Here is an 18,321-nt window from a genome sequence, read left to right on the forward strand (position 1 = left end):
TGCTGTAGCTACATGGGGAATCAGAAGTGCTGCTGTATCTACATGGGGAATCAGAAGTGCTGCTGTATCTACATGAGGAAACAGAAGTGCTGCTGTAGCTACATGGGGAATCAGAAGTGCTGCTGTAGCTACATGGGGAAACAGAAGTGCTGCTGTAGCTACATGGGGAAACAGAAGTGATGCTGTATCTACATGGGGAAACAGAAGTGCTGCTGTAGCTACATGGGGAAACAGAAGTGCTGCTGTATCTACATGGGGAAACAGAAGTGATGCTGTATCTACATGGGGAAACAGAAATCAGAAGTGCTGCTGTAGCTACATGGGGAAACAGAAGTGCTGCTGTATCTACATGGGGAAACAGAAATCAGAAGTGATGCTGTATCTACATGGGAAACAGAAGTGCTGCTGTATCTACATGGGGAAACAGAAATCAGAAGTGATGCTGTATCTACATGGGAATCAGAAGTGCTGCTGTATCTACATGAGGAAACAGAAGTGCTGCTGTATCTACATGGGGAAACAGAAATCAGAAGTGATGCTGTATCTACATGGGAAACAGAAGTGCTGCTGTATCTACATGGGGAAACAGAAGTGCTGCTGTAGCTACATGGGGAAACAGAAGTGCTGCTGTAGCTACATGGGGAAACAGAAGTGCTGCTGTATCTACATGGGGAAACAGAAGTGCTGCTGTAGCTACATGGGGAAACGGAAGTGCTGCTGTATCTACATGGGGAAACAGAAATCAGAAGTGATGCTGTATCTACATGGGAAACAGAAGTGCTGCTGTATCTACATGGGGAAACAGAAGTGCTGCTGTAGCTACATGGGGAAACAGAAGTGCTGCTGTAGCTACATGGGGAAACAGAAGTGCTGCTGTATCTACATGAGGAAACAGAAGTGCTGCTGTAGCTACATGGGGAAACAGAAGTGCTGCTGTATCTACATGGGGAAACAGAAGTGATGCTGTATCTACATGGGGAATCAGAAGTGATGCTGTATCTACATGGGGAAACAGAAGTGATGCTGTATCTACATGGGGAATCAGAAGTGATGCTGTATCTACATGGGGAAACAGAAGTGATGCTGTATCTACATGGGGAATCAGAAGTGCTGCTGTAGCTACATGGGGAAACAGAAGTGCTGCTGTAGCTACATGGGGAAACAGAAGTGCTGCTGTATCTACATGGGGAAACAGAAGTGCTGCTGTATCTACATGGGGAAACAGAAGTGATGCTGTATCTACATGGGGAAACAGAAATCAGAAGTGCTGCTGTAGCTACATGGAGAGAGAATATAGGGTTTTCTGTTTAATGGAAGGAGGGGCTGTTGGTGATGAAACTCTTTGCAAGGCGTCGTCGGAAGGGGATTATGATTGCTGAGTGTTGCGATATAGGCTACCTCTCTGGACTTGTGAAAGTAGCACTTTGTTCTTTCATCCTCCAGGCACAGCAGGCAAAGCGTTGTCATTTTTACTTTCATGTGCTTTACTTGGTTGACCTGTTTTAAGTAGGCAACATCTGTGACGTTAAATGAGGCTTTGTCAATGTTATTTTCCCAATATTTGACTTGTCAATGTTACTTTTCCAATATTTGACTTGTCAATGTTACTTGTACCATATGAAAAACGTGTGCTTCATTTACATGAACATCAACCACTCTGAACTAGAGTTTGTACACTTATTATGAATGTTGACGTTTAGCCTTGTGTGTGTGTACAGTGGTGTAAAAATACTTTAAAGTACTACTTAAGTCGTATTTTGGGGTGTCTGTACTTTACTATTTATATTTTTGATATACTTTTACATCACTACATTCCCAAAGAAAATAATGTACTTTTTAGTCCATACATTTTCCCTGACACCAAAAAGTGCTCGTTACTTTTAGAATGCTCAGACAGGACAGACTTATTGTTCAATTCATGCACCAATCAAAATAATGCATTGTCATTCCTACTGCCTCTGATCTGGCGGACTCAATAAACACAACTACTGTGTTTCTAAATGATGCTGGAGTGTGCCCCAGTCTGTCTGTAAATACAATATATATATAACAAGTATGCTGTCTTGTTTGAAAAATAAAAGCAATTTGATGTAATGCATAAAAAATAAAAAAAACTTTTCTCAAGTATCACAATTGTGTACTTTTTCCACCACTGTACTTAAGTACATTTAAAACCAGATACTTTTTTACTGAAGTAGTATTTTACTGGGTGACTTTCACTTTTACTTGAGTCATTTTCTATGAAGGTATCTTTACTTTTACTCAAGTATAACAATTGAGTACTTTTTCCACCTGTGGGCGCATGCGCGTAGTACATAGGTTACTATCTACATGATGAGACAATCGTTTTCAATTCAGTCAGTTGTCTGATGGTCCACTAAATCACTGAAAACCCTACAAATAGCAGAGTGGATTTTTGTAGCATAGCATTACAGTGGGAGCAATATTGTCGTCTTGTTTAATGAGTCTACCAAAGCAGCAGTGGATTGGACAGACAGAGTAGGCCTAGCTTTCTGTTTGCTTAGTGACGACACTGATGAGCTCTTAACCATACAGAGCCAATTAACTACAAATAACTGACTTATTCCTGTTCCAGAGAAGCTTACTCTCATGTTGTAGAGAAATTGGACACATTTCTGTTGTTCAATATGGACAATACTGTTGTATTCTATTGTAGTCCTAAGGTCAGTAATACATATAGGATCCAGTAATGGTAGTTCATGGATTGAAACATTTCACCAGTGAGTGAGTGTGTGTGTGGGCTGCCTGCAATTCTCCCTGCCTCCCTCTGCCAGCGTTAGACTATGGCTGCTGATGTATCAAGAGCGATTCCCTTTTAATCAAGTCCTCCAGGCAGATAGAGCGTTGAAGGCCAATGAAGTCCTCGCTCTCCTCCGAGTCCCACTGCGGCTCTCGACACAATATCGATTCAATAGACCACAGCGGCACTGTATTCAACTTGGAAATAAGCCTAGCCAAGTTTGGCGTATTTTAGAAAACACCAAATCACAGGTACTAAGAGTGTGCTGAAATTTCTTTCCAATTTTCTTTCAACATATATGCTGAACAACTGACATAGAGCTTCCTCACACAAAAACGTTGTCTAGGCCTAATCTGTGGTGTAGCTTGGGTGTAGGCCTAAAGTACAACACTGAATGATGGACAGCAGATTGCAACCAAGTGCCTCTGACAAGAATATCGGCTGACGTTCTGTTACTTTTCCAACTGTTCTACATGTTGATTCTGCTAAAACAGCATAGCCTATGTTTAAAAACCAAAAAAAGCTTTATGACTTAATAACATGTTGAGTATTTATTTTAATCTATGGCAACAACCAGCACACAGGAAGTCTTTTTACTCTAGATAAGGTTTGTTCTGCATCTCAAGACTCAGTCGTTCCTCTTTCAGGTGGAGAAAGTCACCTGTTTCTTATTCCTCAATTCGAAGTGTGATGACGTGTTCTCAGTTTCTAGTAATCACGGGGTTCATCCCTAATGGAACCCTATTCCCTGCATAGGGTTCTGGTCAAAAGTAGTGCACTATATAGGGAATAGAGTGCCATTTGGGACACATTAGTCTACATCACAGGCCCCAACTCTGACAGACTTTTGAGAGCTATCCAAATAAATCTTATATTAAACAGTCTTCTTGGGAATCAGATTAGATCGTGGCTATGATTCTGACATGTCTGTCCTCACCCACTCACGTGAGCCTCATGCCTGATGGACTCCAGAGACTGTATTCATAAAGTCGCTCAGACTGATAGGCTGACCACACTGCTCGCGTCGTGTGCACGTTGCAAAATAAATGTAGGAATTTATGTTATTCAATTATTGCACCCACACTGCTCGTGCGCATCAACGAGTGTCTGCGTTGCCAAGGGCTAAAATAGAAGTAATCCCTATTTCTGACGCAGATTGCGCTACAAGTCCTGCCTCTCCCATCTCCTCATTGGTTTATAGAAGCAGCATGTACCCACGTGCCTTCTCCTCATTGGTTATACCGACATGGGTGATTTGAAAGACGAACCGATGCCGGTTGTCGTGGTAATACTATGACAGTTTAGATGCCAATCACCATATAAGTTAAACTATGAAAAAGCCTGGAAGGAGGAGGGATGACTAGAAACAATTCGGTTGACCGTTTTTATGTGTGGATTAATTGTCAGAGTAGAGGACCTTGTGCATTTCAGGTAAAATAACAACCTAATGTTTATACCCCAGGACAAATTAGCTAGCAACAACAAGCTAGCTGAACAGGACAAATTAGCTAGGAAGTGCAAGCTAACTAGCTAAATGACCATACATGTTTAATGTTTTTCGACCTGTCCCCAAATTAATGTCATTGGTTCAGAGTTTGTTTTGATATTTTAACCTGCGTGTCGTTATTGCGTTTGGTGTGGGGGGGCAAAATACATTTATGCACGATGGCGCACGCGCGCAGCCGGTTTAGGTTCTGTGTAAGAGTGCTGTTCTAGGATCAGTTTTTCCTTTAACATCATGATGAATAAGATTAGCCTACATTGGTCAAGGACTCGGATGGACCTGATCCTAGATCAGCAGAACTTACTCTGAGACGCTTTATGAACCACTACGAGCTCAGAATTCTCTGCAATCAACCACTCATCTATCCCATGGGAAAGCAGGGCAGCGTAGGTGACATATCATCATTATACAAGGATCCACTACTACAGGGACAGTCCTTGTAAAAGGTGCCATCCTCATTTCGGCAAACAATTTCTGGTTATGTTAGGAAATGTCTCTTCATCACTCCAACCTCTTAATGGAAAAAGGTGTTGGCTTAATGTTTTCCCACCATTGATAGCGCCTCACACATTTTCCCTTTGAAAGCCGCTGAACGATTTACCCTCTCTCTTTTGTCACTCTTATTTCACGCTCTGAATAACAGCTCTCTCTCTTTGCCTCTCTCTCCCTCCCTCCCCCTCTTTCTCTTTCTTTCCTACATGCATAAATTGAGCCAGCCTCCTGGTAACTCTTCCTGAGCTACCAGCAGAGTCAGATTTTTCATTTGCAGTTAAATGGCGCTCGACACATGCAGCTTGGTTGATAATTGACTTCACTCAGCTGAACGGAGGGATGATTAGGTCAGAATATCTTATCATTTTCTTCAAAGGAGGGATGGGGGGGGGGGGGGGGGACTGGTGGCACTCCTATCAGGCATGTAGTGTTGACTATACTTGAAGGAAAAGTCAGTGACTCTCTAAAGAGTAGTACCGGACAGACTCCTGCAGCAACTAAGAGTGTGAAGCGCGAGGCTAAACTTCTCTGCTGCTGTTGTCTGGCAGCTATCACGTTGCAGCATAGTACCTGTTACATTGTGTGAGTGCATCTTCTTGCATCGCGCTGCAATAGTCTCTGTTCTTCCTGCTGCTTGTGGTAACCTGCAGATACATTGTGTGAATGCATCTTCTTGCATCGCGCTGCAATAGTCTCTGTTCTTCCTGCTGCTTGTGGTAACCTGCAGATACATTGTGTGAGTGCATCTTCTTGCATCGCGCTGCAATAGTCTCTGTTCTTCCTGCTGCTTGTGGTAACCTGCAGATACATTGTGTGAGTGCATCTTCTTGCATCGCACTGCAATAGTCTCTGTTCTTCCTGCTGCTTGTGGTAACCTGCAGATACATTGTGTGAGTGCATCTTCTTGCATCGCGCAGCAATAGTCTCTGTTCTTCATGCTGCTTGTGGTAACCTGCAGATACATTGTGTGAGTGCATCTTCATGCATCGCACTGCAATAGTCTCTGTTCTTCCTGCTGCTTGTGGTAACCTGCAGATACATTGTGTGAGTGCATCTTCTTGCATCGCGCAGCAATAGTCTCTGTTCTTCCTGCTGCTTGTGGTAACCTGCAGATACATTGTGTGAGTGCTTTAGAGGACGTACGGAAGGAACAAAACCAGTAATGTAGTGGAGCAGACCACACGGTCTAGGCCTAGTGTACGCAAACTGGAGAAGCAGTGGTTTTAAATGGGTGAAATCATTTAATCTTGTCTTAATGCATGATTTTGTGCAGGTGAGATTTATTTTAAGTTTGATGCGGAGAAGCATGATTTTTAAGCTGCCAGGTGCAATATCATTTTATCTTCAGTGTTGAGCATGAATTTAAGCAGGTGAGATATAATTATATCTTAAAGGTAGACTCACCGAAATGACGTTGCCACAAGCAGCACCATAGGTATTGCGAGATGCAAGACTTCGCTCTCACACAGTATGTGCACAGGTTCGCTTCACCCTGTAACAGTGTGTTAGCAACTGGACCAAAACAGAGGTGAAATTTAGCGTTGCGCTTCAACGTTCTTACTTGTTTTTGAAATTGACCCACTGTTTACTTTGTGCATCTACGTCATATCTGAGTCTACCTTTTTAAGTATCTACAAGCATGAATTTAAGCAGGTGATCTTAATACCTAGGTGTGAAGAATCATTATTTTAGCCTATCATTTAAGATAGCTGTTCATTTCTCAGACCTTTAATGCCTCTGTAGTTGTGTCGCTCGCTGGCTGTTGTGTCGCTGGTTGGCTGTTGGTCTGTTGTGTCGCTGGTTGGTCTGTTGTGTCGCTGGTTGGCTGTTGGTCTGTTGTGTCGCTGGTTGGCTGTTGTGTCGCTGGTTGGCTGTTGGTCTGTTGTGTCGCTGGTTGGCTGTTGTGTCGCTGGTTGGCTGTTGTGTCGCTGGTTGGCTGTTGGTCTGTTGTGTCGCTGGTTGGCTGTTGGTCTGTTGTGTCGCTGGTTGGCTGTTGGTCTGTTGTGTCGCTGGTTGGCTGTTGGTCTGTTGTGTCGCTGGTTGGCTGTTGGTCTGTTGTGTCGCTGGTTGGCTGTTGGTCTGTTGTGTCGCTGGTTGGCTGTTGGTCTGTTGTGTCGCTGGTTGGCTGTTGGTCTGTTGTGTCGCTGGTTGGCTGTTGGTCTGTTGTGTCGCTGGTTGGCTGTTGGTCTGTTGTGTCGCTGGTTGGCTGTTGGTCTGTTGTGTCGCTGGTTGGCTGTTGGTCTGTTGTGTCGCTGGTTGGCTGTTGGTCTGTTGTGTCGCTGGTTGGCTGTTGGTCTGTTGTGTCGCTGGTTGGCTGTTGGTCTGTTGTGTCGCTGGTTGGCTGTTGGTCTGTTGTGTCGCTGGTTGGCTGTTGGTCTGTTGTGTCGCTGGTTGGCTGTTGGTCTGTTGTGTCGCTGGTTGGCTGTTGGTCTGTTGTGTCGCTGGTTGGCTGTTGGTCTGTTGTGTCGCTGGTTGGCTGTTGGTCTGTTGTGTCGCTGGTTGGCTGTTGGTCTGTTGTGTCGCTGGTTGGCTGTTGGTCTGTTGTGTCGCTGGTTGGCTGTTGGTCTGTTGTGTCGCTGGTTGGCTGTTGGTCTGTTGTGTCGCTGGTTGGCTGTTGGTCTGTTGTGTCGCTGGTTGGCTGTTGGTCTGTTGTGTCGCTGGTTGGCTGTTGGTCTGTTGTGTCGCTGGTTGGCTGTTGGTCTGTTGTGTCGCTGGTTGGCTGTTGGTCTGTTGTGTCGCTGGTTGGCTGTTGGTCTGTTGTGTCGCTGGTTGGCTGTTGGTCTGTTGTGTCGCTGGTTGGCTGTTGGTCTGTTGTGTCGCTGGTTGGCTGTTGGTCTGTTGTGTCGCTGGTTGGCTGTTGGTCTGTTGTGTCGCTGGTTGGCTGTTGGTCTGTTGTGTCGCTGGTTGGCTGTTGGTCTGTTGTGTCGCTGGTTGGCTGTTGGTCTGTTGTGTCGCTGGTTGGCTGTTGGTCTGTTGTGCCACTGGTTGTTGGTCTTTCATCAGCATGCACCTCCACTGCCTAGTTTATCCACTTCATTAGGGAGCTGCCGATGCCTAGCGCCGCCACGCTTCCTTTCAGGAATCAGCAGTGACAGGCTAAATCATTGGGTGGGTGGGTGTGCGTGTAATGTTTGTGTGCAGGCATTGTGTGTTTTTAGTGAGTCATCTGTTTGTTTTAATACAATTTGTCTGTGTGCATGTTTCTGTAGTGAATATTTGTGTGTGTGTGTTGGTGAATCCGTCGGCTGAGTCTCTATAGGCCTATTACGAATAACGTCTTCTCTCAGCATCTGAACAAAGCACGCGCCCCCGTTACGATAGTCCCCCTCAGTGTCGCTTAGTATTCAGAGAGGGAGGTGCTGCTGTAATCTGGATTCCAAAGCGGGTTGCTGCAGGTTTTTGTTTGCTCTTACAGCCCTGATAATCTTGTTACACTGCTGTCAAGTGGAGGACGTGGCTTTCCCCCAACCTCCTCCACCTCACAACCGTATCCCCACCTCCCTCCCTCCCTAACCCTCAACCCCACCTCCCCAACCCCCCATCCCAAGCACCATCATTTTGAGCCAGCAGTCCAGATGATGGAGGTATCCTTGAAGAATGACCCTCCTGCATGTCTCTTGGTGTGTCTCTGCTCAATGGACACACAACTAGGGCTGATCACATTTAGTCGAATGTTTGGTCTATAGGCTGTTGGTCGATCGAGATTTCTTTAGTCGAGCAGAAGCAAATAATAATAATTTCATGGTGTACAAGACACCTGTCGGATTCACGCCTGTCAGAGTGGACTACTCCATTGTGGAGGCAGTGGAGATGGCACAGTCCATCACTAAGACATTTGCTACTGACATTGTAAATGGTTAGATAAGAACAATGGTGCAAGTCAAAAATGTAAAAAAATATATTTCTAACGACTGCGCTTTCTCCCTCGTTGGATAGTGGTCACTGTTGGCGGTTCTGAAACGTCAGTGTGCTGTTGAATTGGCACCTTTTCCTAGACCATGTTGCTATGTGTATAATACCTAAGTCAACCAGCATATTGGTGTTGAGGAAAACAATTAAGGCATGTGCTGTAAAGAAGTGAGGAGCGGGGAAACTCAAACAGCCTTATTCTAAAATTGATGACTTTGATTTAAAAATAAATCTACACACTACCCATAATGACAAAGAAAAAAACAGGTTTTTAGAAATTTTTGCAAATGTATTAAACATTTTATACTGAAATATCACATTTACATAAGTATTCAGACCCTTTACTCAGTACTTTGTTGAAGCACATTTGGCAGCAACTACATCCTTGATTCACCTTTATTTGGTGAGTTTGTCCCATTCTTCTCTGCAGATCCTCAAGTTCTGTCAGGTTGAATGGGAAGCGTCGCTGCACAGATGTTTTAACGTCTTTCCAGAGATGTTCGATCGGGTTCAAGTCCAGGCTCTGGCTGGGCCACTCAAGGAAATTCAGTGACTTGTCCCAAAGCCACTCCTGCATTGGAAGGTGAACCTTTGCCCCAGTCTGAGGTCCTGAGCAATCTGGAGCAGGTTTTCATCAAGGATCTCAGTGTACTTTGCTCCGTTCATCTTTCCCTCGATCCTGACTAGTTTCCAGTCTCTGCCGCTGAAAAACATCCCCACAGTATGATGCTGCCACCACCGTGCTTCACCGTATGGATGGTATTGGCCAGGTGATGAGCGGTGCCAGGTTTCCTCCAGACGTGATGTTTGGCATTCAGGCCAAAGAGTTCAATCTTGGTTTCATCAAACTAGAGAATCTTGTTTCTCGTGTTCCGAGAGTCCTGTGCCTTTTTTTTGAGGAATGGCTTCCTTCTGGCTACTCTACCATAATGGTCTGATTGGTGGAGTGCTGCAGAGGTGGTTCTCCCATCTCCACAGAGGAACTCTGGAGCTCTGTCAGAGTGACCATCAGGTTCTTGGTCACCTCTTTGACAAAGGCCCTTCTCCCCCGATTGCTCAGTTTGGCTGGGTGGCCAGCTCTATGAAGAGTCTTGGTGATTCCAAACTTTCTCCATTTTAAGAATGATGGAGGCCACTGTGTTTTTGGGGACCTTCAATGCTGCAGAAATGTTTTGGTACCCTTCCCCAGATCTGTGCCTCGACACAATCCTGTCTCGGAGCTCTACGGACAATTTCTTTGACCTCATGGCTTGGTTTTTGCTCTGACATGCACTGTCAACTGTGGTACCTTATATACACAGATGTGCCACCTCATATACACAGATGTGCCACCTTATATACACAGATGTGCCTTTTCCGAATCATGTCCAATGACAGGTGTTCTCCAATCAAGTTGTAGGAACATCACAAGGATGATCAATGGAAACAGGATGCACCTGACCTCAATATCGAGTCTCATAGCAAAGGGTCTGAATACTTCTGTAAATAAGGTATTTCTGTTTTTATTTTTAATAAATGTGCAAACATTTCTAAACCTGTTTTTACTTTGATTATGGGGCTATTGTGTGTAGATTGAATATCTACAGAAATAATAGCCTACTGAGCATCAAGCCTCACACAACCACATGTCGGATAAACAATTTCACAAATTCGGCTGTTTTTAATCTTTGCTATTGTGTAATAAAGCCTTTAACTTTTTTGTTGTTGATTTGAACAGCCTCTGGTATTACTTATTTAGTGTTTACACTAACACATTTTCAGAACAACAACATTTTCTAATAATAATAACCCTCCTTTTTCTTCATCTCCTTATTGTTATTATTATGATTATCATTATGATTTAAGATGGCGCCAACAGAGGGCTGCCTCGCTTCTAGTCCTTAGGAAACTCAAATCAAAATGTTTTGGTCACATACACATAGTTAGCAGATGTTAATGCGAGTGTAGCCAAATGCTTGTGCTTCTGGTTCAGACAGTGCAGTAATATCTAACAAATTCACAACGACTACCTTATACACACAAATGTAAAGGGATGAATAAGAATATGTACATATATGGATGAGCGATGGCCGTGCGACATAGGCCAGATTCAGTAGATGGTGTAGAATACACTATATACAGATGAGATGAGTAATGTAGGATATGTAGACATTAAAGTGGCATTTATTTAAAGTAACTAGTGATAGCTTTATTAAATCCATTTATTAAAGTGGCAAGCGATTTGAGTCTGTATGTTGGCAGTAGCCACTCTGTTAGTGATGGCTTTTTAACAGTATGATGGCCTTGAGATAGAAGCTGTTTTTCAGTCTCTCAGTACCCGCTTTGATGCACCTGTACTGACCTCGCCTTCTAGATGATAGTGGGGTGAACAGGCAGTGACTTGGGTGGTTGTTGTCCTTGATGATCTTTTGGGCCTTCATGTGACATCGAGTGCTGTAGGTGTCCTTGAGGGCATGTAGTTTGCCCCCAGTGATGCGTTGTGCAGACTGCACTACCCTCTGGAGAGCCTTGTGGTTGAGGGCGGTGCAGTTGCTGTACCAGGCGGTGAAACAGCCCGAAAGGATGCTCTCGATTGCATCTGTAAAAGTTTGTGTTTTTAGGTGACATGCCAAATTTCTTCAGCCTCCTGAGGTTGAAGAGGCACTGTTGTGCCTTCTTCACCACACTATCTATATAGATGGACCATTTCAGTTTGCCCGTGATGTGTACGCCGAGGAACTTAAAACTTCCCACCTTCTCCACTGCTATCCTGTCGATGTGGATAGGGGGGAGGGACTCCCTCTGCTGTTTCCTGAAGTCCACGATCATCACCTTTCTTTTGTTGATGTTGACTGAGAGGTTGTTTTCCTGACACCACACTCCGAGGGCCCCCACCTCCTCCCTGTAGGCTGTCTCGTCATTGTTGGTAATCAAGCCTACTACTATTGTGTCGTCTACAAACTTGATGTTTGAGTTGGAGGCGTGCATGGCCACGCAGGCAGGAGTGAACAGGGAGTACAGGAGAGGGCTGAGAACGCACCCTTGTGGGGCCCCAGTGTTGAGGATCAGCGGGGTGGAGATGTTGTTTCCTACCTTCAGCACCTGGGGGTGCCCGGATAGAAGTCCAGAACCCAGTTGCACAGGGCGGGGTTCAGACCCAGGGCCTCAACCTTAATAATGAGCTTGGAGGGTACTATGGTGTTGAATGCTGAGCTATAGTCAATGAACAGCATTCTTACATGGGTACTCCTCTTGTCCAGATGGGATAGGGCAGTGTGATGGCGATTGCATTGTCTGTGACCCTAGACCCACTCCAAGAGGTCATCAGGTAGGGTGGAGGTGATATGGCCCTCCTAGTCTCTCAAAGCACTTCATGATGACAGATGTGAGTTCTACGGGGCGATAGTCGTTTAACTCAGTTACCTTTGCTTTCTTGGGAACAGGAACAATGGGTGGCCATCTTGAAGCATGTGGGGACAGCAGACTGGGATAGGGATTGATTATGTCCTTAAACACACCAGCCAGCTGGTCTGCGCATGCTCAGAGGACGCGGCTAGGGATGCTGTCTGGGCCGGGAGCCTTGCGAGGGTTAACACGTTTAAATGTTTTACTCATGTTGGCCACGGAGAAGGAGAGCCCACAGACTTTGGTAGCGGGCCATGTCAGTGGCACTGTATTGTCCTCTAAGCGAGCAAAGAAGTTGTTTAATTTGAGAATGCACCCTTGTGGGGTCCCAGTGCCCCAGAGGCTGAAGAAATTTGGCTTGTAAAAAAACGCTCACAAACTTTTACAGATGCACAGTTAAGAGCATCCTGTCGGGCTGTCGCAATAACATCTGCTAACTATGTGTATGTGACCAATAAAATTTGATTTGATAATTCATGTTATCATTTGTAGGCTTGGTATAGCAGCCTTGTATAACCACCATCAAGCTGTAGTCCAAAATACATTAACTTATAGGCTTTATATAGGCTACTGTATCAATCAGTCATTTATCCGTTCATGTCATCACACAGCATTTGAGTCATTCATGATTTGAAATGCTATCCAAGTATTTTCGTAACAAAAAAAAGTTAAAGCGACCCTTGAATAATTTGCGTAAACAATAAATAAACCGTTCCATTTCGTAAATTGCATTCACGAATGAATGCGACTGTTTTTGAGTCTTTGCTGTCATAAAGGCTTTACAAAAAACTCAACGTTACAACAGACTCTCTGGTACACTTGTTTATTTAGTGTTTACATTGTTCCAAATGGTCAGACAAATGATATTGTAAACTAACTACACCTGTTTGGCGTACTTAATATGCACGCAGCGCTTGCTCCTTACCTTATTTTTCTTGATCTCCGGTGTTTTCCACAACTCATCACATTTATCCCACAAATCTGACTTCCCCATTTATCTCCTAAGCAACCAGTAAACATTCCCGTTTCCAGTTTTTGTCACGTCCTCTGCATCCATTTTTCTGTCACGTGTTCGGAGTTTGTTTATAAACAATTTATTGATGTGATTATGATATGCTATAGGTCAGGCCCTATTGGTCACGTGCATGCGATGCATACGTGTATCACGTAAAAAGAGCAAGGGTTGAGGGAACAGGGGATGTTTTTCCCTAAACAAATGAGGGATTTCGGTACTGGGGGACACGAGAAGTTGCAATCTGAACTTCAAGCTAAAAAAAATTGTAATTTCTACATGACTAGCATATGGATAGCATGACGGACACACAGTCAGTCCTACTTAAGGGTGTGCAGTTCGTGTCCATGCTGCTCTCTGGTGTGAGAGCAGCCCAAGCTACCAAAATAGCTCCTATTGCAGCTAAAGAGACAGGTACAGGTGCTAATCCCAAACAACCCACAAAGCGTGCTTGTGATTCCTGTAGGCGCTGTTGGAACGTAGGCAGAGGAAATCCTCCTGCACATCTCAGGCAGCCTGTCGGCCCATGGAGTACAACCAGCTATTCAGTTAGTTATTGGAACTCCTGTCACAGAAGTGATCATACGATGCAGAGATGATGAGATTTAGGGAGGGGCAGACAGTCTTGATGGGTGTTTTGAAGGTTGGACTGGTGGTGTTCCAAATAGCACCCTATTCCCTATATAGTGCACTCCTTTTGAACTGAGCCCTATGGGACCTAGTCAAAAGTAGTGCACTACATGGGGAATAGGGTGCCATTTGAGCTATAGGTGATGGCTCTGGTCGTGCTAGTTCAACTTCTTTAACTGTCCTAATTGGCTCCTTGGTCGGTCCTTGCTGAGATCAGGGTTTTTATCTTCGTTTCAGTTCCTCCAAATGTGTTGAGAGTGCATTTTTCACAAGGCTGTTTATTCCTCAGTCTCTCTCTCTCTCGCTCTCTCTGCTCAGTGTCTCTGTCTCTCCTCCCCCAATCTCTCTTTCTGCTCCTTTCACTGGGGTTGAGCGGCCACACTCAGCGCTTTCCATTTCCTGTGGGTGTGATGTCTCTCCTCTATGAGCAACAAGCAATCAGCTCTGGTTTTGTCAGCATTCTTCCAGGGCGATTCATAAAAATGCAGCGTGCGCCTACAAAAGACGCTCCGTGTCCCCCATCCGTCCTTCCCCCGCCACCCCCATCCCTTCTCCTGAGCCGTGGCTCTGCCTCCGTTCTCTTGGCGTACACACGAGGTGAAATTGTTTATGGGAGGAAATACATTTGTGTGTGAGGAGGACGTCGGTGCCCGCTGCTCTGTCCTCTGCTGTGAATGTTAGAGGGTGAACCTGTCAGATGCAAGGTTGCCGGCTAGTCCCAGTCCAATCACTTTCTGTCTTTTGTGTGCGCCTGCTAGTGGAATGGTGTGTGTGTGTGTGTGTGTGTGTGTGTGTGTGTGTGTGTGTGTGTGTGTGTGTGTGTGTGTGTGTGTGTGTGTGTGTGTGTGTGTGTGTGTGTGTGTGTGTGTGTGTGTGTGTGTGTGTGTGTGTGTGTGTGTGTGTGTGTTTGCGCCTGCTAGTGGAATGGTGTGTGTGTGCGCACTTTTTTTGTGCTACCATGTTAGGTCATTTGAACCAATGGAATTAGAATACTAGAATGGACATGAACCTTCTTATGACGGGGTATAAAGGTCAGCCATTTTGGTCAGGGAGTTGGTCAACCATGGTTTGTCAGTGCTGTGATAAGATATTGTGTAAAATTAATTTGAAGTTTTTCTGCACTGTATGCTAGCCGGCCAGTTTTAGTGGAATGATTCCATACATTTTCCAAATTCACTGCCAACTTGCAGTTGTGTGGCTGAACGATGTGCTGGCCTGTCACCCTGCAGCTGTGTGGCTGAACGAGGTGCTGGCCTATCACCCTGCAGCTGTGTGGCTGAACGAGGTGCTGGCCTGTCACCCTGCAGCTGTGTGGCTGAACGAGGTGCTGGCCTGTCACCCTGCACAGCTGTGTGGCTGAACGAGGTGCTGGCCTGTCACCCTGCAGCTGTGTCGCTGAACGAGGTGCTGGCCTGTCACCCTGCACAGCTGTGTGGCTGAACGATGTGCTGGCCTGTCACCCTGCAGCCGTGTGGCTGAACGAGGTGCTGGCCTGTCACCCTGCACAGCGGTGTGGCTGAACGAGGTGCTGGCCTGTCACCCTGAAGCTGTGTGGCTGAACGAGGTGCTTGCCTGTCACCCTGCAGCTGTGTGACTGAACGAGGTGCTGGCCTGTCACCCTGCACAGCTGTGTCACGAAATTCTCCTCAACTTGGAAACCAGGCCGACAGAGTTGTCCACTTGTGTTGCCTTCAAGACAATTCTGCTCTGTTCTCTGCGTTTGAACAATGTTACCTGTGCAAAAGGACACAGATTGTAGATGTGGCAGCCTCTCACTTTAAGTCTCATCACTAACCCTACTAGCATAGCCAAGCTACACCAGCTGTAAAGGGAAGGTAGCCTGGGCCAGTAAGACTAGGACTGTAGGCTACATGACTGTCTCTCATCATCCATTAGTCTATCTGTGCATCATATTTAGGGTTGCACATTTTGGGGAATATTCAGAGGTGGAAATTTTCTGTAGAATTGCCTTATGTGTATCCCACAAACAAAGGTTCACTGTTATAAGCTAACTTTTGTTCTTGTTGATGAATTGAAGCAAAATTCCAGGTCTTAACTTCCCAAAGAAAATTTCCGGATTTTTTTTGCAACCCTAATCATATTTCTACATCCCATTATCTCTGTAGTATTTTAAAAGGCTTCCTGGTGGGGACTCAGTAGAGGAACTACTGGTGTGTGTCTTTGTTACTGTCTATTATTTATAGCCTCAACTAGATGGAAATACGCCGTATCTATTTCTACTGACTGTAGAATGGAATGTTAGGGGTTAGCCTACTAGCTAGCGGAGAGAGAACACTGTTAGGCTATTCCATGCGGGTGTTTGAAAGAGAAGCATCAAGAATGCGAGCCACAATGTGACCCTGTGTTCCATTCCTCCACTGCCTGTGTGATGGTGTCGTATCCAGGTCATTTTTAACAAGTGGCCCGTCTCATCCCGTTTGGCTCAGGTGAGCTGTCGTTTCCACCTGTAGCCCCCCCCACCCCGTTGTTGCCATGGCAACGTCTTGGCCGCACTTCAGAACGACTATTCATCTCTCTGTTTCTGTCTTTTTCTGTTTCTCCATCGTCTCTGCTGTGTGTAGTCTACACATCCTCTCACGCTTCGTCTCACATATTTACAGCTATTTGCAAAACTGAGGTGTTAGCCATCACGATTACACGTACACACACACAGCCAAGCGCTACTCTCACACACCCTGTGTAAATGAGCTTTGTGTGTGTGTGTGTGTGTGTGTGTGTGTGTGTGTGTGTGTGTGTGTGTGTGTGTGTGTGTGTGTGTGTGTGTGTGTGTGTGTGTGTGTGTGTGTGTGTGTGTGTGTGTGTGTGTGTGTGTGTGTGTGTGTGGCATGCCGTGGCGCTGACACAGCTTTTTCTCTGTGTTGAGTAAAGCAGTTCGTCAAGGGCCACTGCTCTACTCAGTCACAAGCATATGTTCCGCTACCCTCTGACACTGTGACAAGGCTCACACTCACTGTGGACCAGCTCAGCTGGAAGGGTTCCGGAATACTACAGATTAGGGTTGCACAATTTGGGGAATATTCATAGGTGGAAACTTTCCATGGGAATTATCGGGAATATATGGCAATTAATGGAAATATATGCAAATTAATATTAATACCATTTAAATTAAGATGTTTTTTGCATTGGATATATTTACCATATCATATGGAAACAGAAACCCTTTACCTTATCATAAGTAGACATAATTGCAAATTATTAACCTGTTGAGGATGGGGGCGCTGTTGAGACTATTTATGCTAATTGGGTAATTTTTGAAACGGCTTCCCACAAAATCCTTGATCGTACAATATGCATATTATTATTATTATTGGATAGAAAACAGTCTATAGTTTCTATAGGAGTTAAAATTTTGTCTCTAAGTGGAACAGAGCCCATTCTACAGCAATTTCCCTGACATGGAGTCAGATTTCAGAAATGTTGGCCACTGTTCTGAAGTCAGTTAAAAGGGCACTGTTATTGCTATGACTATACGGACACTTCTTACGTCTTCCCCTGGATGCCTTTACGTGATGACGATTCCAATGGGGTCGATTGCGCGTTCACAGGCCCTATAAATTAAAAAACCCTGTAGCTAGCAAGTCTTTTCTTGGTGCGTAACGCGCGTGGAGGACACCGACCCGCTCCTGTTCCAAGCGTTAGTTTAGCCTGTTATATTTCTCCGGTCATCTTTTCACTCGTTATAGGAGTTAAAAACATCATAAGGTAGTTAATTTAAAGCGTTTTATAGCAATTTATATCCGTTTAGTGCGATTTTGGGACATTTATTTTTGAAACGATGTGAATAGCTGGGCACGCTTTTCAGTTCATCCCGAACGCAGTTGGCATTTCCACATGGCAAGAGGACAGCTTTCCACCAAAAGACGATTACTCCCAAGAAAGGATCCTTTGCCCAAGATACTGATGGAAGAACAGCTCAAAGTAGGACATTTTTATTATGATAAATCGTGTTTCTGTCGAAACATTTTAGTGGCTTAGGACGCCATGTTTTTTGACGTAGCTTCGCTTGGCGCAAACTGTATTGAAAAGTAAGGATAAATTAAAAAATGTAATTCCGCAATTGTATTAAGAATTAAATTGTCTATCAATCCCTGTCCACCCTATATTTTTTAGTCACGTTTATGAGTATTTATGTATAAGAGTAGATCACTGTCTAAGTGGCGCAAGGACATTTTCTGACCAGCTGAGCTACATTTCACATTGTCTAACCATGATTTTGGTGGCTAAATATAAACATTTTCGATCAAACTCTATATGGATTGTGTAATATGATGTTACAGGAGTGTCATCGGAAGAATTCTGAGAAGGTTAGTGAAAAAATTAATATCTTTTGGCGATGTTGACTTTTATCGCTCACTTTGGCTAGAATCAATGCTGGGCTGCTATGTGCTATGTGCTATGCTAATATAACGATTTATTGTGTTTTCGCTGTAAGACACTTAGAAAATCTGAAATATTGTCTGTATTCACAGGATCTGTGTCTTTCGATTCGTGTATGCTGTGTATTTTTACGAAATGTTTGATGATTAGTAAGTAGGTAAACACGTTGCTCAATGTAGTTTTTCTAGTCCATTTGTGACGGTGGGTGCAATTGTAACCTATGCCATCTAC

The 18,321-nt window shown here is 44.7% G+C and overlaps 1 protein-coding gene across 1 annotated transcript in view; it reads left to right on the forward strand.

Annotated features, from left to right (window-relative positions):
- Positions 1-219: 219 nt before the first annotated feature.
- The window catches only part of LOC129847695 (transcription factor MafG-like), a 30,590-nt gene continuing 12,488 nt past the window's right edge, over positions 220-18,321 (forward strand). The window contains exon 1 of the mRNA XM_055915449.1: positions 220-5,104. Coding sequence (XP_055771424.1) covers positions 5,097-5,104 — 8 coding nt within the window. The 5' untranslated portion in view covers positions 220-5,096. The remainder of the gene's footprint in view (positions 5,105-18,321) is intronic.

Source organism: Salvelinus fontinalis, unplaced genomic scaffold (assembly GCF_029448725.1).
Source record: "Salvelinus fontinalis isolate EN_2023a unplaced genomic scaffold, ASM2944872v1 scaffold_0928, whole genome shotgun sequence".
NCBI classification, from domain to species: domain Eukaryota; kingdom Metazoa; phylum Chordata; class Actinopteri; order Salmoniformes; family Salmonidae; genus Salvelinus; species Salvelinus fontinalis.